The 23359-nt window shown below is 35.5% G+C and overlaps 1 protein-coding gene across 1 annotated transcript in view; it reads right to left on the reverse strand.

Moving 5' to 3' along the window:
• Positions 1-4698: 4698 nt before the first annotated feature.
• Positions 4699-23359, reverse strand: part of TBX20 (T-box transcription factor 20) — a 53741-nt gene continuing 35080 nt past the window's right edge. The window contains exons 7-8 of the mRNA XM_055115831.3: positions 8886-8998; positions 4699-7184 (exon numbers count right to left, since the gene is read on the reverse strand). Of these exons, the coding sequence (XP_054971806.1) occupies positions 6844-7184; positions 8886-8998 (454 nt within the window). The 3' untranslated portion in view covers positions 4699-6843. The remainder of the gene's footprint in view (positions 7185-8885; positions 8999-23359) is intronic.

The raw sequence follows: 23359 nt of genomic DNA on the forward strand, positions 1-23359 counted from the left end.
CAGTTTGTTCTTAGCCACAAGTAACTGGCTGGAATTTTGGTTGTGTTTGCATTGAATATATAGATCAAGTTGGGAAGAACAGACATCCTCACAATATTGAGTCTACCTATTCATGAACATGGACTATCTCTCCATTTATTTAGATCTTCTTTGATTTATTTCATCAAAGTTTTGTAGTTTACCTTATATAGCTTTTGTGAATATTTTGTTTATACCTATTTGTTGTTTTTTCTTTCTTTAGTGATGATATAACTGTTTATTTCAAATTCCAATAGTTCATTTCTGGTATATAGGAAAGCAACGGCCTTTTAAAGTATTAATCTTGTATCCTCTAACCTTGCTATAATTCAACCTTGCCATAGTCACTTATTAGATCTATGAGTTTGTTGAAAGCACATTATTTTCTATTTTTAAAAAATATCAATAAAAATAGGAAGGAAAAGATCTATTAAAACTCCAAACAAACAGAACAAATAAACCCACTTGTACTGCTCATGAGTAAATAACTATCCAGGAGGACAAAAAATGAATTAATCAAAGTAACTGCTTAACATATCATCTGGCTATATACTGTTAGTTGAGTAGCACGGAAACAATGCAAACAAACCCTGACCTCTTTTTAGAAGGTTTGTGTATTGTAGTTGTACAGGTGAAGCAATCTGAAATTAGTTTTAAGTGTATGGTAGAGTTGAGTAAATAAATACGTTGAGGTAATTGTTGAGCCTTCTTCCACTGTATTCCATACAGATATCGAATGGGGCAAAGCAAGAAAAGAGGACTCTGTGGGAGTGCATTGGAATTGGAGGTATCAGTATGAATTCATGATTTCTAATACAATAGGAATCCTTTTGCCATGAAAGACAAAGACAGGCTGAAGAGCTATACTATATTTAAGGAGACTAAAGTAGCATGAAGACTAAATGCAATATGTGATCTTGAAGTGGATCTGTACTGAAGAAAAGATATGCTACAAATGACATTACTGGGTAATTTGACAAAGCTGGAATACAGATGATACGTCAAAGTACTGCATCATTGTTAAATCTCCTGAAGTTGCTAACCCTACTGTGATTATTTAGTGGAATCTTTTTTTTAGGAAATACACTTTCAATTATTTAGAGATAATGGGGCATGACATGCTACTTACTCTCAAGGGGTTCAGAAAAATAATTTGTATATATTACACATGCATGTGCATGTGTGTTTATGCACACACTACTCACTGTAAATGCACATGATAAAGTAAATAGGGCAAAAGGTTAACAATTGTGAATCTGCATAAAGGGTGTACAGAGTTTCTTTATGGTCTTCTTGCAACTCTTCCTTAAGCATGAAATCCTTCCAAATAAAAGACTTCTAAAAGGTTGGTGTTAGGCATGCACAAAAAAATTAAGGGTAATAGAGTAGACTTTTGAAAGCAGGGGGTAATGATAACATCAAATATTTTGAAGGACTGTCATGTGGAAGGAGGATTAAGACTTATAATTTGGCTAATCTTATTTGGTGTCATTCTGCTTTGTGTAATATCATCACAGCATATCCAAGTGCTCATGGCTGAAATGAGATACAGGTGTTTTTAAGTTTTATGGAGTCTTCAGTATAATTCAGTACAGAGAGGTGCAAAATCATGTGATTCTGAGGGTTCATTGGGTAGCATACACGAATGAAGGGGACTGGGTGCAGAAAATGGAAAATAGTGGGAACTTGAGAGCAATGTCTTTTCCAAGGCTTTCAAATGCAACTAAAGACAAACCCAAAATACTGTGCAGTAATCCCGGGCTGTGTCCAGCCTGTGAGTGGCCAGCTGGGACCCACAATCTTATCTAATCCTTTTTGTCAGGTGAGGAAACAGGTACCAAACATCATAAAACAGTGTCAGTGAATGAAAGGTGTAAATGGGTGCAAATGTATTTTTAAAAAAACACCATTTTTAATGAAAGAAACTAATATCCACACATTTGTACTTATGTACAATTGGGGTAATATATAATTTTAAGCTGTTTACAAATAATATGTAATGCTTCAAATATTACATAAGGTCGATAATATATTTCTAGCAGAAATAAATATATTGCACTTAAAAAGAACTGCATTAGATGTTACTTCATAGTATTAGGCTTATAACTTTTTTTCATAAAACATTTCCCATGCCCTTCCCCCCACCCCCAGCACACATATTTCATTACAGTGACTGTTCTCACGCAATTCATTAAGCAAATGAACACAGCAAACAACAGAACTGTGATCGTGTCTACTAAAGAGGCTATATCCAATTTTATCCTTTAGGAAATAAAACAATTTCTTTTATGTTTCTGAAAATAAAGGAGGAAAAAATCCAACTAAACACAATATTTTAATGAACCAGAAGTAAAATACAACTTGTATTTTTTGTCCATATGTATTATTTCACAAAAAAATGATTTTGTTTTCTTATTATCAAGATATTTCGTTTAAAAAGGAGAGGGTAATGAAGTTATTTGAGGGAGGGACAGAGAAAGAAGGGCTAGAAAATACATATGGAATATTTACCTATCAAATATTTATAAATAAACCTTTCCATATGTAAGCATTCTGAAGAAAGGTAAGTCTTGGAATATTATAATTGGCATATAATATAAGTAGCAAAGAAAGGATTTGATGGTTTTTTAAAGTTTAAGGAGTTTGTAACCTTCCCTTTGCATGTTTACAAAAAAATCTGTACATTCTAAAATAACATAAAAACGTGTATAAAACCCATCATCCAGCCAGGCACAGTTCTTTAAAGGAGAAAGCTGAAAATCTTATCATCTGTCCAGTGATTTGTCTAGATTTAGGGTAGAGTATTGCTTTGTTTGTAATAATTATCAATTTCCTACATGTTTAATAGTGACAACAGTTTTTCTTACTTAGTCACTGGAAGATTAAGTTGTTTTTCTTGCAGTTTGTTACTCTGCACATTACATAACTGGATTTTTTGAACTTTTTAGTTACTGAGTCATGGCTAAGCTTGACTGAGTATTTAATGGGGTGTAAAGTCATTTCATCCTCTTCATTCAAAAGTGATTTTTCTCAATATAAATCAGCTTATATATAAGCAGGACAGCCTGAAAAGCTACTGTGAAATACAGAAATAGGATAAATATCCTAACACCTCTTTGAAAAAGGCAGCATGGGATGAAGATAATTTACTTCTAAGAATATTTATTCCTTTGCCTTTTAGAGGGTTTTCTTTTTTGGTGGGGAGGGAGCAGTTGGAGAGGAAAGTGTGTTGTCGTGGCTGGAGAAGCAAAATGACAGAGATATGGATAAGGGGGGAGACCTTCAAATGCCCCAGAAGTCAATGTAACTCCTATAATATAGCCCCACACAGGGCCTTCGCTAGATGACGACTCATCAGGAAGCTTCTTAATATCTCTTACTCTGTGCCCACCTACTAGGAATGATGATAGGCCTTCTGGACAAGTTACCATTGTTATTAACTCAAAAGATCCAGCAATACAATATAAGTTCATTAATCTACACCTTGTTAACTAATAATCTGTGATGTGTTAGACAAGCTGGATATGTTTACCTATATATTGCTAAGGGTAGACAGAGGAGAGGAGAAGACTAAGTTAGTAAAAAAAAAAAAAAAAAATTGAGGCCGGGTGCGGTGGCTCATGCCTGTAATCCCAGCACTTTGGGAGGCCGAGGTGGGTGGATCAGAAGGTTAAGAGATCGAGACCATCCTGGCCAACATGGTAAAATCCTGTCTCTACTAAAAATACAAAAATTAGCTGGGCATGGTAGCGCACACCTGTAATTCTAGCTACTCAGGGGGCTGAGGCAGGAGAATTGCTTGAACCCAGGAGACGGAGGTTACAGTGAGCCGAGATCATGCCACTGCACTCTAGCCTAGCAACAGAGTGAGACTCCGTCTCAAAAAAAACAAAACAAAACAAAACAAAACAAAACAAAGACCATGAATCTACTCAGAATTATTGATATTTTAAAAACAAACCACAACTGCAAAACCTATTAAGTTCTGAATTAATTCCTCAGGATTAGATAAAGCAGATCTGGCAGGACCTCTTTTTAGCAGCACTTCCCATTAGCCATGCTTTTTGACACTATAATATACTCGGGGGGCGGGGGGAGGCATGGGAGGAACCCTGAATATATTCTAAATATATTATAATTCATGGCCTTTATTATTCAATTGGCTTTCCCATTAAATAGGTAGTTCTTGAAATTACTTTTGCCAGAATGGGCTTTGGAATTTTAAATACTAAACTCCCAAGGGTTTAATAAGAATCAATGACCAGGATACCACAGAAAGGCCCAGAGAGGGGAAATTTCTACCCCTTGGTTTCCATGGCTCAAGTGACTCTGATGAGGTTAAGCTCTATTTCACTTGTGCTTCTTTTCTCTGGTTCAAATAATACTTAAAAATATATACCCAATTTAGAATTTTAGGTCTGATTAGTCTTTGTTTTCTCTAAGCACTCTTATTTATAGTCTTATATTGCTTAATTACAAAATAAAATTATGAAGTCAGGAAATACTAGGTAAAACCATATTCAACAAAAACACACAAATCTCTTTGAGACACACAGATTGGTAGAAATGTCAAAACAGTATGTATTAAAACAATCTTTTCATCCTCTTTGAAAATAAAATTCAGATACAGATTCACCTTAGTAGACCAGTAATTTATCAGGGTATTGAGTAGCATTATGTAAAACAGCATCTTTTGTTATTCCTGCTTTAAGCAGCAGTACTCTATATTCAAAGGAGCACTGGCAACAGGCCAGCTATTAAATAGTAAACCCCTATCCCAGCTCTATGGATAGTTTAAACATTACTCATAACTGCTTTTTTAAAGAAATGCACACCTGTACTTTGTTTGAAAACAAACTACCTGTGGATACTACAGCATAACATGCAACAAGTTAAAAATTGGCCCACAGTGTTTGCTGTAGGATCATGAGATGCTTTGTTAACGCAGCCCATGCTTTTCTGTAAGTAAACTTTGGAGTACAGCGGAGAACAGCAAGTGCAAAATCCAACAACAGCATCACCTAGACAGGCTGTGCCATGATGCCTTGTTTCATAGGCTGGAAGTGCCCAGAAAGGCATGTGATATGAAAAAGGCTAACATTAAAACCACCAAATAAAATCCCATGGGAGTCTGATGTGATAAGTATATTGCATTTCCCCCCAAATACACTTCTACTGTCCGTAGAAATATTTCCCATCCCTTTTAACAGATTCAATACTTTTGTAGCAAGAAGAGTAGAATGAATATTACATACAAAAATTAAATTAGAGTTTTGGAGAAATTTTCTAAGATGACAGGTTGCATCCTGTAGTTGAAGTGCATTAAATCTAAAGTTGAAAAACTATTAATTTCATTAAATCTATGTTATTAGGGAAATAAATTGTTGCAAAATGCCAAATGTGTTACCCTGACTGTAAATGCTTATATATATATATATATATATATGCTGTTCAAAAACAATATACAGGTCATATATAACTAAAATATTTGTTACTATTATAAACATTAAAGGAAGGCTTAAGAAGAGAGCAAAAGTTGAAAATAAAGTGGAAGAATGCTTTAGATTACTTATAAGAATTGCCAACATTTCAGTTATGGAGCCATTCCGTTATCAAGCAATTTAAGATTACAGACCTAGCAAAATGGTAAAGGAGTCATTAAATGTAACACAGTAAGGAAAAAGGCCAAATTAGATGTATGGACACATTTCCACTCAGGAACATAAGTTAAATCATGGCTATCCTGGCATTTAGAATGGTCATTCTCAAATCCTTGTCAATCAGCGGCAGCAACAACAAAGCAGATTTACTGAAAATGAGAATTTGTCCAGATGCATTTTAACATCCACAAGGTCTTCCAAAACTGAAGTGAAAATGAAGGGATCTCTGGCACCAACGGCAGAGAAATCCTTCTGGAATAGAACAACCATCCTTCTGTTGCAGCTGTAAGTGAAAGCGAGCCTCACATAACATCATGCCTAGGCTTTGGAGTGTTCCTCAGTGAATTAGTCGGTAGTGTGTTTAGAATGCAGCCCAGAAAAATCAAACTTCAGTTTTACCATGTAATATAGAGAGGCTCTTGCTTCAAAACTGTATATGGAAGATTTTTCTTCCATAACTCTAGCCCCAACCCTAACTCTGGCAAGTATTTGCAATAAAGAGAACTAGGAAGAAAGAAGACTGTGAAAACTGAGCTTGTTGGTTACTGGCCCTTCAATATTACAAACAGAACTTTGTGAGGTCATTACCATGTATTCATCCACAAAACAGGATGCATTAGCATTATCTCAGCTCCTTCCCCAGCAGACTAACACAAAAGAAAACTAAACATGCTTATGCTACAGCACTACAAATATTTCTCTACTGGCTCCCATTTTCTACAGGGATAAATTGACTTCAGTTAGTCATTATGGTCAGTATGCTATATAGTATGGCCTCTTTGAAGATTCTTTTATCCTGTGAAAAGCAGGAAGAAACCCTACACACAATGATTTTATACATTACTGCATCAACACAGCGTTTTAACCATGAGGAATAATGCACTTTAAGATTCATCAGCCTTGTATTAGTAAACTTTCAGGCTGGCTGAGAACTTTACATGGATTCTCTCCTGAACCCAAGAGCTGTCCCTCAGATGAATCCTGGTCCGTGGTGCATTCCCTCAGTGGTAGGTTTTATTGTGAGTCCGGCTCTCCTCTTTGATAGGTCCTGTGTCTCCTGGAAAGCCCCTGCTCCAATACCCCACATCCCACCCACCCAGCCCTGTCCTATATTTCCATACCCACTTGCACATTCTGGATCTGGATTCTCCCATTTTTAGAAGAGTCATACAAATGGCGTCATCACAGCAGAGGAATGGCGTAGTCCTTGAATGGCAGCATAGGGCCCCTGCTGAAAATAGTGATGGTATCGCGGCATGTGGAATGAAGGGAATGTGGGGCCACTCCCTTGCATGGAGCTGGCAATGGCCGATGGGGTCAGAGGCATTCCCAGTCGGCTATATGGTGGCAGAGAACCCTGGATGGGGTGAGGAATGGGTGTTGCTATGGATGCTGTGCTGGTGCCAAGAGCAGTCAGGGACTGTGGGTGCTGAAACCCAGGAAAACTGGAAGAAGATGATACCCAGGAGCTGAGAGACAAATTATCAGATGTTGTAAAGGCTGACCCTGTAAGGAAAAACACTCATTAGACTGGAAACACTGTGTCAATGTACAGATCAAGAATTAAATTATCTGTAAAGATCAATTTGTGTTTAAGAATATTTAATACATCTGTAACTTAGAAAGACAAACACACATGAGATCTGTCACGAGCAAATCTACTTTTCTAGGTAAGAAGATGATATTTACACCTTGCATGGAATAGAGAATTTACTAAATGGAAAAAGACAACTCATTGGATAGCCTGCACACTCCCACAGACTGGCCAAAACATTAATACCCTGCCTGCAGGTAATGACCTGATTCTCTTAAAAAAAGCTGCAAATACCTGATATCTGTTCTGACCTCTGTAGTGTCATAAGGAAGGCTGAATGTATGAAATCTCTACCAAGCTGTCTGGTTTCCAAAACTGTTGTGAGAACCTAAGAAAGTAAGTTTTCCCACCACAGCATCCAGAAATTTAGAATAGAGTTGACACTGAATTTTCTGACTGTATACAGTTGTCCCTTGAACAACAGGGGTTAGAACGTCACGGGTCCACTTACATGCAGATATTTTTCACTACAGTTTACACTGAGTCTGCCTGACCCCTCTTGCCTCACTTTCACTTCCTCCACCTCTTCAGCCTCTACAACCTCTGAGACAGCAAGACCAACCCCTCCTCTTCCTCGTCTGCCAACTCAGTGTGAAGATGAGGATGAAGACCTTTATGATGATCCACTTCCACTTAAGGAATAGTAAATATATCTCCTTTCTATGATTTTCTTAATAACTTTTTCTCTAGCTTGATTTATTATTAGAATACAGAATGTAATACATGTAACATACAGAATATGTGTGAATTGACTATTTATGTTACAGGTAAGGCTTCTGATCAACAGTAGGCTATCAGCAGTTAAGTTTTAGGAAGTGAAAAGTTATATGCACGTTTTGGACCACACAGGAATTGGTTCCCCAACCACTGTGTTGTTCAAGAGTCAACTGTAATACTAGTGGTTCACTTGGACTGAGTAATAAGAAATGTCCTATGTTTTCACAGATTATATAATTTCATATTAAGGACATAAAACAATGCAGAGGACTCTCTCCCCATACGAACTTTACTGTTCCCAGAATGGAGCCCCTCTGGGCTCTTTTCTCTGGACTCTCTTCCCAGATGCAGAGGGCTGCTCTCTAAGCCTTGGGAACAGAGAAACTTTGTTCAGTTCCTGCTGTCAACATTGGGGCCACTTCCTCTATGTAATATCCTTCATTAGGACAATCCTCTTTTAAAAGTGTTTTCTATTTTGGTCTTTGATTCTAACAAATTATACCTGACATAGATGGAACAGATATATTCCCTGACTTTCAGATTATGAAACTGAGGTTCAGAAGGACTTGGTGACTGCCTCCAAAGTTCAACAGCTCTTATGTACTAAGTCATGGACAAGTAACTCCTGATCCCTGACTCAAAGGCTCAGTATTCTTTCACTTAAAAAAAAACAAACCATAGGAAACCTGCAGGCAGCATCATTGCCTGTGATTCAAAGGCAAAATAATGAAATCTGTGAGGATCAGTGTCGGGGCTCTCCCTTCCCAGGGAGGCTCCTGAAATCCTTTCCCGGCATCGTGTACTCTGAGGACTGGCCATCTCATCAACAACCTGCCCCCATTCTCCTTTAGGTGCTCTGCCTCCCAGCAATTCCATGGCCTTGGAAACTACCTTACCTCGATTTGGGGTTGTCTGACTCTCATCCCCCAAGACATCTTCTTCTCCTCCGTAGGTACGGATGGGTGAGCGTGCATAGGAATGCTTTTGAATCAGGCTCTCCACACTTTCCCTAGGTTAGAGTGACATATCACAGGTTAACTAAAATGTAAAGGACTCAGAGATACAGAGAGGTCTTAGAGGTAACTCACTAATCAGTAAAACCATTTTCTCAGCCAAAAAGCAACCACTGCACAGAAAGATGAAATTCAAAACATGTACATTTATTCTGTTGTACAGTGACTCCTCAGAGACATGACCTCAGGTGTATGACTGCAAGCAAGCATGACTGACTAGGACAAGGACAATCCCCTGAAATACTTTAAAATGAAGGACAAAGGGGTGAACAGGAGCTATGAAACCTGACCACAGGAATATGAAATTCCATGATGTGAAAAATAATGAGTGAATGAATTTACTGCAAGGAGCTGCAATGACTCTTCTTACTGACTTCATCAGCTAACAAATACAAAACAAATACTCAGTTGATACAAATTGCACTGATCCAACAACCAATGAAATGTTGGCAAAAAGTTCAAATTATCATTAGTCAGCGAAAGACTCTAATATTCACCAAGAAATCAAACAAATTCATAGATTATAGTACAATATAGATAGTTTGGGTAATGAACACTAAGATCCTTGTTGCTGTAAGACTGAAAATTACAAAAAACCCATGAAGAAAACACAAATGACCAATAAGGAGTTTTAGCCTCTAGGTAAATTGGTACATTGTCTTGTAGATGGTCTTCCTCCTGTAACAGTCTATCAACCAAACAGTGAGGTTAACTTTAAAAAAAAAAAAAATTCGGCATTGGACAATTTGACCTTCTGCTTTAAAAAAAAAAAAAAAAAAAGCCAGTACAATTTTAGCCAATTTGTTTGCCAAAAGTGCATACTGATAACAGATTAGTCTGCATGGCACACATTTCTGGAACAGCTGTGGCCCAAAGACCAATGCCAAGTTGACCAGCAAAGGACAAAAGAAGACTTATAAAATATGTGTTAAATGAGGAAGGACAACCAAACATCACATTTCATATTGAGGGAATAAGCAAAGCAAATAAAATGTCATAATAACTTTTTAAAATGTTAACACTTGTCAACATTTCACATAAATATGCAAACTTTACCTGTGAAAAATTACTACCTAATTCATAGTAAATTTGGTGTTGTAGAAAGCTTATATACCCACATAGATGAAGGCATTTTATAATATATAGTATGACTATGACTATGAGGACTTAAGTATATGCCTAAAAGGAAAATTAACTCTGCAACTATTTAAGTTACATCTCTATTCTCAAATTGTTTTAGAGTAAGAATAAAGTACCACCTCTTATAGTCAAAATAATTAGGATCCAGATCCACTGCATTAACACATAGGTGTCAAAAAGAATGAGGTCATTCCGTATGTATAGATATGGAATAATTTTCAAGATATAGTAAGTGAAAAAAGTAAAATACAGAATGTTATGTAAAGTATGCTACCATTTGTGAAGTTAGAACACAGGATATGTATGTTCATATATGCCTGCATGTGCACAGGATTTCTAGAATGTTCCAGTTTCCAGAACAAGAAACTGCCTAGAAGAGGTTGCCTCTGCAGGGTGAAATCAGGGACTTGAAGGATTAGAGTAGTGATTCTCAAATTTGTGTGTATGTTTGAATCAACTAGGGATCTTGAAACAAACAAACTATATTGAGATATGATTAAAATACAAAAAGTGGCACATATTTAAAGTGTATGGGGCCGGAGCCGGGGCCGGTGGCTCACGCCTGTAATCCCAGCACTTGGGGAGGCCCAGGCGGGTGGATCACCCAAGGTCAGGAGTTCAAGACCAGCCTGGCCAACATGGCAAAACCCTGTCTCTATTAAAAATACAAAAATCAGCCGGGCATGGTGGTGGGCACCTATAAACCCAGCTACTCAGGAAGCTAAGGCAGGAGAATTGCTTGAACCTGAAGGCAGAGGTTGCAGTGAGCCGAGATCATGCCACTTCACTCCAGCCTAGACAAAAGAGTGAAACTCCATCTTAAAAAAATAAAAATAGAAATAAAGTGTATAGTTTGATCAGTTTGGGCATATGTACGCACCACTGACACCACTGCCACAAGCACAATAACAAAAATATCTAACACCTACAAAAGCTAGCTTCCTCAAGCTCCTATGCTCCATGGTCCCCATCGCAACAAACCTTTCCAAGGAAACCACTAATATAATTTCTGTTCTTGCAGATTAGTCCGCATTTTCTAAACTTTTACAAAGATGAAATCTTACCTAATATATTCTTTTTTTATCTGGCTTATTTCACTCAGCATATTTTAAGATTTATCATGTTGGGGCATACATTAATATTTCTTGTACTGAGTAGCATTATATTGCATGGATATATTATGGTTTATTCACTTATTGATGGATATTTGACTTGTTTCTAGTTTTTGAATGTTAAAATGAAGCTGCTACACATATTCATGCATACTTTTTAACAAATGGACATATACTTTTATTTATCTTGGAAAGACATCTAAGGATGAAATGACTAAATTGCATATATGTGCAATTTTTAAAGAAACTGCCAAACTATTTGTCAAAGTAGTCATACAATTTAGCATTCCCACCATCAGTGTATGAGAACTCCAGGTCCTCTATACCCTCACTGATGCCTGATATGGTCAATGCTTAATTTTAGCTATTGTAATATGCATGTGCTGGTATTCCATCATACTTTTAATTGTGTTCCCCTAATGACTACAATGTTGAACATCTTTTTCTGTGCTTATTTGCTTCCATATTTCTAGCTGTTAATAATCTGTTTAAAAAATTAGGTTATTTGTTTTCTGAGTTTTGAGATTTCTTTTTATATTCTGGGCACTGGTGTTTATAGAATATATGATTTGCAAATATTTTCTTCTAGGCTGTGGCTTGCGTTTTCTCTTTCCTAAAAAGTTTCTTTTCAAAAGCAGAGTTTTTAATTTTGATGAAGTGCAATTTATCCATTTGTAATTCTATGGATCACGCTTTTGGTGCCATATTTTAAGATCTTTGCCTAGCCCAAGACCACAAAAGTTTTCTCCTAGTTTTTTTCTGTAAGTGTTATAGTGTGAGGTTTTATGTTTGTGTCTATGATTCATCTTGAGTTAATTTTATATATGAATGAGTTATGAATTATTTTTATGCTTATGAATATCCCATTATTTCAACATTACTTGTTGAGAAGACTGTCCCTTCTCCATCACATACATGTGGGTCTACTCTTGGACTCTTTATTCTATTGATGTGTTTGTGGAACTTGACACCAAAACTATACTGTCTTGATTACTGTAGCTGAATAAAATTGTTAGAACTTTTGACATTAGGTAGTATTAGTACTCTATCTTTTTTTTTCAAAGTTGTTTTGGCTATTCTAGTTCTTTGCATTTCCATATGAAATTTAATATTACTTTGTCAATCTTTACAAAAAAGACTCCTGTGATTTTGGTCAGGATTATTTTAGATCTACATATCAATTTGTGCATAACTGATATCTTAATATTGTATCCTTCAAATCATGAACCAGTACATCCTTCTGTTTCATTAGGTCTTCTTTAATTTCTCTCAACAATGTTTTTGTAGTTTTAAGTATATATGTCTTGCATATCCTTTCCAGATTTTCCCTACTTTGTATTACAGTAAATATTGCTTTTTAACTTCAATTTCTGATATTCATTTATAATAGATAGAAATACAATTTATTTTGTATATTGATCTTGTATTCTGTGAACTTGCCAAACACTTATTTGTTCTAGTGGGTTTTGGAGATTTGGGTTTTCTGTATAGATATTCACGATGCCTGTACACAAAGATAGTTTTACTTCTGTCTTTTCAATCACAATGACTTTGATTTTTCCTGACTTATTGCAATGGCTAAAACTACCTGTACAATGTTGAATTAGCAGTGGTAGGAATGGGCCAGGCACAGTGGTTCACGCCTGTAATCCCAGCACTTTGAGAGGCTAAGGTGGGCGGATCACCTGAGGTCGGGAGTTCAAGACCAGCCTGACCAACATGGAGAAACCCCGTCTCTACTAAAAATACAAAATCAGCTGGGCATGATGGCCCATGCCTGTAATCCCCGCTACTCGGGAGGCTGAGGCAGGAGAATCACTTGAACCCAGAAGCTGGAGGTTGCAGTGAGCCAAGATTGAGCCATTGCACTCCAGCCTGGGCAACAAGAGCGAAACTCCGTCTCAAAAAAAAAAAAAAAAAAAAGAACAGACATCAATAACTTGTTCTTTATCTTACAGAAAGCATTCAATTTTTCACCATTAGATATAATATTCATTCTAGGTTTTTTGTACATACAATTTACCAGACTAAAGGTTCTCTTCTATTCCTAGTTTGCTGAGAGTTTTCAAGAATAGAGATTGAATTTTGCTAAATGCTTTTTCTGTGTCTGTTGAGACAATCATATAGTTTTGTTTTTAGTTTGTCAGTATGATCATTACATCCATTGAATTTCAAATGTTAAATCGACCTTGCAGTCCTGAACTAGGCCCTAGTTATTTATGACATATTATAGTTTTTTTAATTCAATTTCCTAAAATTCTGTTTAGAATTTTTCCATGTATATTCATGAAGAATATTGGTCTTTCTCTAGTTTTAGTATCAAGATAAGGCTAGTCTCATAGAATTAGTTAAAACTCTTCCCTCCTCTTCAATTTTCTAGAAGATTTCAGGTAGAATTGTCATTATTTCTTCCTTAAATGTTTGGTATCATTCACCAGTGAAACCATCTGGACCTAGAGTTTTCTTTGTAAAAGTTTTTTAACTACAAATTCAAAACTATCAGAGTATCTGTTTTCTCTTGAATGAGCTTTGGTAGATTCTGTCTATAAGAAATTTGTCCATTTTGTTTAAATTGTTAAAATTTTAATTGTAAGTATTCATAATATTCCTTTATTATCTTTCCTTTTAATACCTGTAGAATCTGTAGTGATATTATTCCTTTCATTCTTGATTATGGTAATTTATATTTTCTTCCCTTATTTTCTTGGTCAGTTTGGCCAGCAAATGGTCAATTTTATTAATCTCTACTTTTTGTTCATTGATTTTTCTCTACTTCTTCCCTGTTTTCTACTCCATCAATTTCTACTCTGATATTTATTATTTTCTTTCTTCTACTTGCTTTGGGTCTCATTCACTATTGTCCTAGTTTCTTGAGATGGAAGATGAGGTTATTGATTTGGGACCTTTCATTTCTAAAGCAGAGATGTAGCACTATAAATTTTCTGGACGTAATGTTTTAGCAGAATCCTGCAAGTTTTTATATGTTGTATTTTCATTTTTATTCAGTTCAAAATATTTTCTAATTTCCCTCTTGATGTCTTCCTTCCCCCAAGGGTTGTTTAGACATGTGTTATTTGACTTTCAAATATTTGGGGACTTTTGAGATATCTTCCTGTTATTTTCTCTAATATAATTCCATTACGGTCAGAGAGCCCACTTTGTATGACTTGAATGCCCTTAAATTTATTGAGACTTCTTTTGCGTAGTGTATACTTGCAAAGAAGGCATATTCTGCTAATTTTAGATAATATTTTCTTTTTTTTTTTTGAGACAGAGTCTCACTCCGTCGCCCAGGCTGGAGTGCAGTGGCGCAATCTCAGCTCACTGCAAGCTCTGCCTCCCGGGTTCAAGTGATTCTCGTGCCTCAGCCTCCCAAGTTGCTGGGACTACAGGTGCCCACCACCACGCCTGGCTAATTTTTTTGTATTTTTAGTAGAGACCGGGTTTCACCATTTTAGCCAGGATGGTCTCGATCTCCTGACCTCATGATCCACCTGCCTCAGCCTCCCAAAGTGCTGGGATTACAGGTGTGAGCCACCGTGCCCGGCCTAATTTTAGATAATATTTTCTAAACATCAATTGGGTCAAGTTAGTTGATACTGTTGTTCAAATCTTCTGGGTCTTTACTCATTTTCTGTCTACTTGCTCTATCAATTATTAAGAAAGGGATATTAAAATTTCCAACCATTATTGTATATTTGTCTGTTTTTTTATACTTCTGTCAGACATAAAGATGTAGGACTGTATATTACCCCTGAAGAATGGAGCTCTTTATTAGTATGAAATTATCTACTTTATCCCTAGTAAAATTCTTTTCTCTGAAATCTACTTTGATATTAATACAACTCTTAAGTTTTTCAAAATTATTGTTAACATGCTACTTTTTTTCATTGCTTTACTTTCAACTTATGTCTTTACATAGAAAGCACATTTCTTGTAGGCAACATATAATCAGGTCTTACTTTTTAATTCAAACTGACAATCTCTGCTTTTTGAGATATGTAGTGCATTTATATTTAATGTGATTATTGATATAGTTAAGTTGAAGTCTGGCTATTTGTTTTCTATTTGTCCCATCTGTTCTTTTTTATCTCTTTCCTCTTTTTTGCTTTCTTTTGGGTTTTCTTTAAATGATTTCATTTCATGTTCTTTGTTGGTTTATTAGATATAACTTTCTTTTGTTATTTTAGTAAATGACTTAGGATTTATAGTAAATATCTTTAAGTTGTCACAATCTACCTTCAAGTGATACTAAATCTTTCAAGTTAGTATAAGCCCTCAAAATAATATATTTTCATTTCTCCCTTCCAGCCATTGTGCCATTCTTGTCAAACATTTTATTTTTATATAAACTCCATTCTAATTATTATTATATTTGTTTAAAAGGTTAACTATCTTCTTAAAATATTTAAATAATAAAAAATTAATCTACTTATCCATGTAGTTCTTATTCCTGTGCTTTTCATGGCTTTGTTTACATCCAGATTGACATCTGGTATAATTTTCTTTCTGGTTGAGGGATTTCCTTTAAAACATCTGTACTGCAGTTTCCTGGTGGTGAATTCTTCGCCTTTTGTATGTCTGAAAAAGTCTTTATTTTGCTTTTGTTTTTTTGAAAGATATTTTTGCTGGGTAAATAATTCTAGTTAACAGACTTGATTTCTCTTTCAGTACAGATGATCCCCAACTTGCAATGGTTCAACTTACAAATTTTCAGCTTTACAATGGTGCAAAAGCAGTAGGCATTCAATACAGTCCTCAGCTTATGATGGTGTTATATCTGGACTTAGACACTTTTGACTTATGATATTTTCAGTTTATGATGGGTTTATCCAACCATAACCCCATTGTTAGTCAAACAGCACCTGTACTTTAAAGATGTTGCTTCACTGTCTCCTAATTTACTTTGTTTCTAATGAGAAATCTGTACTCATCCTTATCTTTGTTCCTCTTATGTAATACGTCTATCATTCTCTGGCTGTTTTAATATTTTCTTTATATCACTAGTTTTGTGCAATTTGACTATAACATAATTTGGTATTATTTCTTCATGCTTTTTGAGCTTGGGTTTGTTGGGCTTCTTTGGATTGTGTTTACAATTGTCATTAAATTTGAAAAATTTTTAGATATTATTTCTTTGGGTATATTTTTTGTCCCACCTCCCAACCACCTTTAGGGCCTCCAATTACACAGATATTAGGCCACTTGAAATTTTCCCACAACTGACACTCTTTCAATTTTTAAAAATTTATCTTTGTTCCTTGTGTTTCATTTTGGGTAGTTTCTATCACTATGTCTTCAAGTTCACTAATGTTTTCATCTGCAGTGTCTAGATAGCCACTAATCCCATCCAGTATATTTTTCATTTTATACATTGCAGTTTTCATCTTTAGAATTGTGACTTTGATTTTTGGTAAATCTTCTACATCTCCCCTTAATTTCTGGAATGTATGGAATACAATCATACTAAGTGTCTGAATGTCCTTGTTATTAATTAGAATATCTATGTGAGTTCTGAATTAGTTTCAACTGATTATCTCTTCACTATGGGTCATGTTTTTCTGCATCTTTGCATTCCTGGTAATCTTTAATTAGATACTAGGCATTGTGAATTTTGTCAGGTGCTGAATATGTTTGTATTCTATTTATAAGGACATAAATATAAGACACGTCTTGAGGTTTCTTTTGGGATATAGTTAAGTTACCTGGAAATAATTTGATCCTTTGGGAGTTTGCTTTCAAGATATTTTAAGTAGGACTGGAACACTATTTAGTTGAGGGCTAATTCTTCCTCACTACTGAAGCAAAACCCTTCTGAATAGTCTACCAAATGCCTTCTAAATCACAAGGTTTTCCAGTCCAGCTGATTACATCAGGCATTATCCCTGGGTGACCACAAGTTACTGTTTGTTTCCCCCTAATCTTTTCAGATACTCTTCCCTGCAGCCTCTGGTAGTTTCATCGTATGGATTCCCTTAGCAAATCTCAGCTGAACACTCAAAAGGGATCCTCTATAAATCTTTGGAGTTCTTTAGGGATCCTCTGTAGATCTTTGAGTGCTTTTTCCATGCAGCTTTCACCTTTTCTATTGTCTGTCCTATGAATTCTCACTGTTTTGGTCTCTGCAAACTCAGCTCTGACCTCTCAACTCAGGGAGTCTGGTGGGCTCTGCCTGTATTCTCCCCAACTGCCATGGTCTATACCCCCTCAGGAAATAAGCTGCATCATCACAGGGCTCACCTCATTTGTTTCCCATCCCTCAGAGATTATTGTCTTTTGTTGCCTGATATCCAGTGTCATAAAAAACATAGTTTTGCATATTTTGTATGTTTCTTAGTTGTTTCAGGAAATAGGGTATATTTGGCCCTTGTGGCTTTACCTTTACTAAAAGCAATGTCTCTCCAGGGGAACTTCTAAAAATTCCAAAGCTGACACCACACTCCCATACCAATTAAATCACAATCTTTGGGAATGGGAGACAGGCTTCAGTAATTGTTAACATTCCCCCCTGGTGATTCCAATGAGCAGGCAAGTTTAGAAATGGAAGATAGGTGTGTGGATGGATACTTTTCACCATATACTCCTGTATAACTTTTGAATTTTGGATGTATGTATTATTTATTTAAAATTAATTTCACATTACAAAATGAGACTATGATAACCCATCAATGAACAAAAACAAAAGAACTGTTGGTCTAACATTGGTACTTTGGGAACCCATTATGAGTTGGTTAAAAAATATAATTATGCTGATTTATCAATGTAATTTATGTATGGTAAGCAGTGCAATATATTGGAAATATCATGGGCTTTAATGTCATTTATCAAATGCATGAATGAATAGATGAGTAGGTGATCATCTCCAACCATTTTCACATTCTGACTTTGTTACTTTCTTAACCTCTCTTCATCTGTACACTGGGGAGCCTAACATCTGCCTCACAGGGCCACTCATTCATTGACAAAGAAGTGTTGAGTCACTACTATGAACAAGGAATTGCAGAGATAGCAAAAAAAAAAAACAAAAAAACAAAAAAAATTCCCTGTCTAATGAGTGATGAGGGTAAAGAGAAGACTGGGAGTTGGGGTGAAAAGTGGGGGAGAGAATAAGAAAAACATGTAGTATGTTAGATGTTGATAATAGTGCTATGGAAAATAAAAATAAAACAGAGAATAACAATAAGAAGTATTACTATAAGGATTAAATGAGAAAATGCATTTGAATTACCTAAAATAGTGTCTGGCACATAGAAGATGGTAAATATAAGTGCCTTTAAAAGTATATCTAAAACAGGTAAAAATATTTTATCCTCTTAGATTATATTTTTTCCAATTTATTCTGCCTGTCTGTATAATCTTAATTCAGAATAATGTGGTCCAAACAGGATTTTTCTCAGTGACTGAATGCTAAAGTTGGTGGAGAAATTGACTAGAATATTACTTGCAGTTCTATTATAAAACTATATCTGACATCAAAGAGAAATGTTAAGCTCTAGTGAGTCCATTATCACTTGTTTAAAAGTGTAACCTATTTTTAAATATCCCTTGAACAGACTTATTGAATCCCATGAGTTAGGCTTGTTGAAATGAAAACATTTTATCATTCACTGAGAGGTACTGGTGAATATATTCAAAGCAAAAGTTAATGGGGAGGATAATCTGGCATAACACAGACCCTAATTAATTTACCAGCTGCCATATATTTTAATCTTTATATACAAACACCTGATAATGTTGAACCCCAGCAGCCTAAACAGCTGATGTTATTTACTCAAAGGCTTAATTTACTACAATATTAGAGAGTGACCATCTTTTGAGGTCATTAAGAAGAAAGTCAAGTGAGCTGAGCAACCGCTAATAAAACGACAACTGTAACATACATTCAAGCTGATGTCCTTTAAGTCTGAAGCATAAGTCATATTAACAAAATTTTACATGAACGTAGGAAAGAATTAGATGGTTATTTTCACATGCAAAAGAACTTGTTTCAATATCTTGGAAGATATTTTTTGTACATTTATAAAGGATTTGCTGTCCATGGGCCCAAATTCTGGATAGTGTTTTTCTAAGGTGTATTCCTCTTCCCACAAATTGCACATAACTGCTAAATTCATGCACTTAATTTGTTTTTTAAAAAAAGAGTGTAATAGTTACATCTCTAAAAAGCCCACTTAATAAGATCATTTAAATATCTTTCACATAACACACACAAGACAAATAATTTCCCAAGTAACACAGTGAAACATTTTGCTTTTCTGAAAGAACATTATATTCATTTTGCCCTTGCTAGATCACTGGTATCATTACTTACGCTAGTCTCTAGGAGGGGAAAAGAGGGATTTTATTGAAGTGATTTACTTGTGTTAGGCCTGGAAGTGAACTGAAAGCAATGGCAGTTCTTATATAAAGGATGGCATAATTGAATTATTGCCTAAGTGATTGAAAACAGTGGTGCATATCAGGGCCATCTCTTCGAAGATGTTACAAAGAGTAGTCAGGCCATGATGTTTACTTTATGTCTAATCCCTGTTTCCAGCAGAACAAGAAGTGCAAAGAATCTGTTTAGCCTGGAAGCCCACTGTGAGAATTTCTAAAATACTGTACCCTGAAAAATGAGAATGGCTCACCGAACAGGTCAAGTGATTTAGGTATCACAAGCTAAGACACTATCTTGTAATGCTAATTCTGTCACATCCCAATGCAACAGACTGTAGTTTTAGTAGACTTAACTTTGGATTTAATAAGGTAGATAAAGTGGGTACTGTTATTGAAGGTTAGTCTTTCTAACATCTAATGCTAAATATTTTTTCTAGGCAAAAAAAAGGGCATCATTACCTTCTTTGATCTTTAAAACATCTCCTCTGACTACTTTGTAACCATCAATTTCAGAAATGGTACACACGTCAGAGACACAATCATGGCCAGAAAATGGGCAAAACAGAGGATCACTACAATGATTATCCTGCTCTGCCAAAACATTCAGAACCATTTGAAGTCATTTGGACTACTTATTCAACCTCTAGACAAGCAAAACCTGCACTCTTATCAGTACTGAAACTGGTTGTCCTTCCTCTAGCTTTGAAACTAAAGTGCAAATTTCTCAATGCTCAAAAAGCAAAACTTTCCCTTCCCCTCACATTCTCCTTTGCAACACCATTGTTCCTAATACAATCCTCCTTTACTGCAATTACTAGATTGATGGCAATTATACGTTTTCAGGTCTGTCTCCACTACTACGCTGCTGGCCCTTGACTGAAAATAATACTACTACTTTCTTGATCTAGGCAGGGGTTCTCAGACTTTAGTGTTCACCAGAAGCACCTGGAGGGCTCATCAAAGGACAGATTGCCAAGCACCATCCTAGAGTTTCTGTCTCAGTAGGTCTGGGGTGTGGCCTGAGAAGGTGTTGCTCAATATGTTCCAGGTGCTGCTGATGCTGCTGAGAATCACTGCCCTAGTGAAGTGGTTAGGGGCATGTTTGCTGGAGCAAGTCTGCATATCTTGAACCCTGCCCAGCTACTTGCCAGCTGTGTGCTCACGGGCAAATTACTCCACTTTTTCATGCCTCCCTTTTCTCATCTGTAAAATAAGGATATCAATATGATAAAGCTCTTAGTTATTAAGATTAAGTGAATTAATACACAGAGAGCTTAATTGGTACCTGACACATAAGTGCTCAATAAATGTTTATAGATAACAAAATTAAATTATCTTTATTGTTATTATTGAGCATTGAGATTATGTGTTCCAGAAGGTGCTTACATGACGATAATCATTTTAGATGAGCCTGAGACTACCAGTCTCTATAACTTGCCATGCTTTGTTTAAACCTTCCTTCCTTATACATGCCAGAGAAGAAATTAATATTAAATGTTATTTCAATTTACATTCTCATTTTCTCTCCTAAATATAGACCTGGCAAAACTGTGTTCAAAGAGAAAATGTCAAATCCATTAAAATCAAATATAATTTATAAAAAACAAAATATATAATGTTGTTTTTGCTCATTAATTTGTTCATTTTTACATCACATCTTACTGAGTCTTTGTAAATAACTCCTTGTCACAATATTTTTCTAAAGATTAATACAGATATATTATAAATTACTGGAAGACAATGTATCAATATTCGTAACTTCCACGAAATATTTAATAAATGAAAACTTTAGATAATACAATTTAGGAGGTATTATAAATCATTAATTTTAATTTGAGAACTGAAATATACAATCCATTTTGGAAAAACAAAATGACTCTAACTTAATCTTTTAAAAAGCTTTTAGGCTTTAGTTTATTTTTAATTATTTGACTTAATCTTATTGATTTTTCTTTTCAGTAATATACATTTCTGGTTTTGTATTATCATTAGAAACTTAAATAAGTAAACTGTACCATGAAAAAACCCAAAAACTATTATGCTTAGTTTTCTAAGTTGTATGGCTGTGACAACCATATAAAAAATTTTGACAAAGTACAGATTACTCAGCTTAGAAATAAACATCAGTAAACTGTGAGGCAGGCAACAAATATTCTTCATACACAGATAGAAAGAAAGACACAGCAAGAAAAGAAGGATAATTTACAACCGTAAGTTAATTGTGAATAACTCTACTCCATCAGACTCACTGGTCCGGCACTTCCAGTTCATATGGTTTTATAAAATAAATGCTTCCTCTAAAAAGCTGTGGATAAATGAGTAGCATTTTAAATGCAGAAACACATCTTGCTAACTAAAAAATTTTGTGGTGACCCCTTCTATAATTTGAAAAAAATTAGTTCTGTTAAACGCCATTCCTTCTTTCTTGCTGTTGTTGTCAATAGATTTTGATTTTATTAAATTAACATACTTTATTTAAAAGCAGACTTTTTTTTGAGATGGAGTTTTGTTCTTGTTGCCCAGGCTGGAGTGCAATGGAACGATCTTGGCTCACTGCAACCACCACCTCCCCTGGTTCAAGTGATTGTCCTGCCTCAGCCTCCCGAGTAGCTGGGATTACAGGCATGCACCACCACACCTGGTTAATTTTGTATTTTTAGTAGAGACGGGGTTTCTCCATGTTGGTCAGGCTGGTCTCAAAATCCTGAGCTCAGGTGATCCGCCCACCTTGGCCTCCCAAAGTGCTGGAATTACAGGCATGAGCCATTGCGTCCGGCCCAAAAACAGACTTTAATCTGTCTACCAAGCAAATCTGCTTCCATTTTATGCATGCAGACTTTTATACTAAGTCTATCTTTGCGAAAGATTTAAAGAAAATTATTTCTTTCCCAAGAAGCTGTGCATTCAGATTCTTTATCTATATCTGGGCTTTGGTATCTTCTATAAAGTAAGGAACTTCTATAAAACAAAGACGTGGTGGAATGGATTAGACAATCTTGAAGATTTACTACGGTTTTAATGATTTATAAATCTGTAAATATATAAACAAAAGTAAAAATTTTAAAACAACTGTTTTGAAAAATCCCAGTACTAGTTGCAAAAAACCCTGAGTTCTAGCCCCAGGTCTTCTACTATTCGTGTGGCACTGGGCAAGTCACTTGAGCTCCTGGGGCCCTAACTGCTGTGTGATTATAATGACAAAGATAAACTAGGTAACTCCTAAATTTCACTCTAACTTCAAAATACATACTTCTTAGAAAACCAATTAATTATATTCTGGAAGTTTAAAATCAAAATACCAGGGTACACTTTAGTATATAATTTTAAAATATGTTTTTACTATTTTTTTAATATGTGAGAAAGAATAAAGCACATACTAATAATTAAAGTTATTTCCATTTTTACAGGATTATAATATTATAATATGTTGCTCTATATTCCAGAAATAAAATTCAATTTACACTCCTTGATTTCTGTCTCTTTGTTCTGACATCTGCTATAGTCTGAACATTTATGTCCCCTAAAGATTCACGTGTTGAAACCTAATCACCAATGTGACAATATTGAGAGGTCAGGACTTTGAGAGATGACTAGGATGAGAGGGTGGAGCCCTCATGAATGAGACTAGTGCCCTTATGAAAGAGCCTGAGGAAGCTTACTTGCCCTTTCCACCAAGAAGCCACCATTTATGAAGCAGAGTGCATGTCCTCACCAGATGCTAAACCTACC

The sequence above is a fragment of the Pan paniscus genome, chromosome 6, assembly GCF_029289425.2.
Source record: "Pan paniscus chromosome 6, NHGRI_mPanPan1-v2.0_pri, whole genome shotgun sequence".
NCBI lineage: Eukaryota > Metazoa > Chordata > Mammalia > Primates > Hominidae > Pan > Pan paniscus.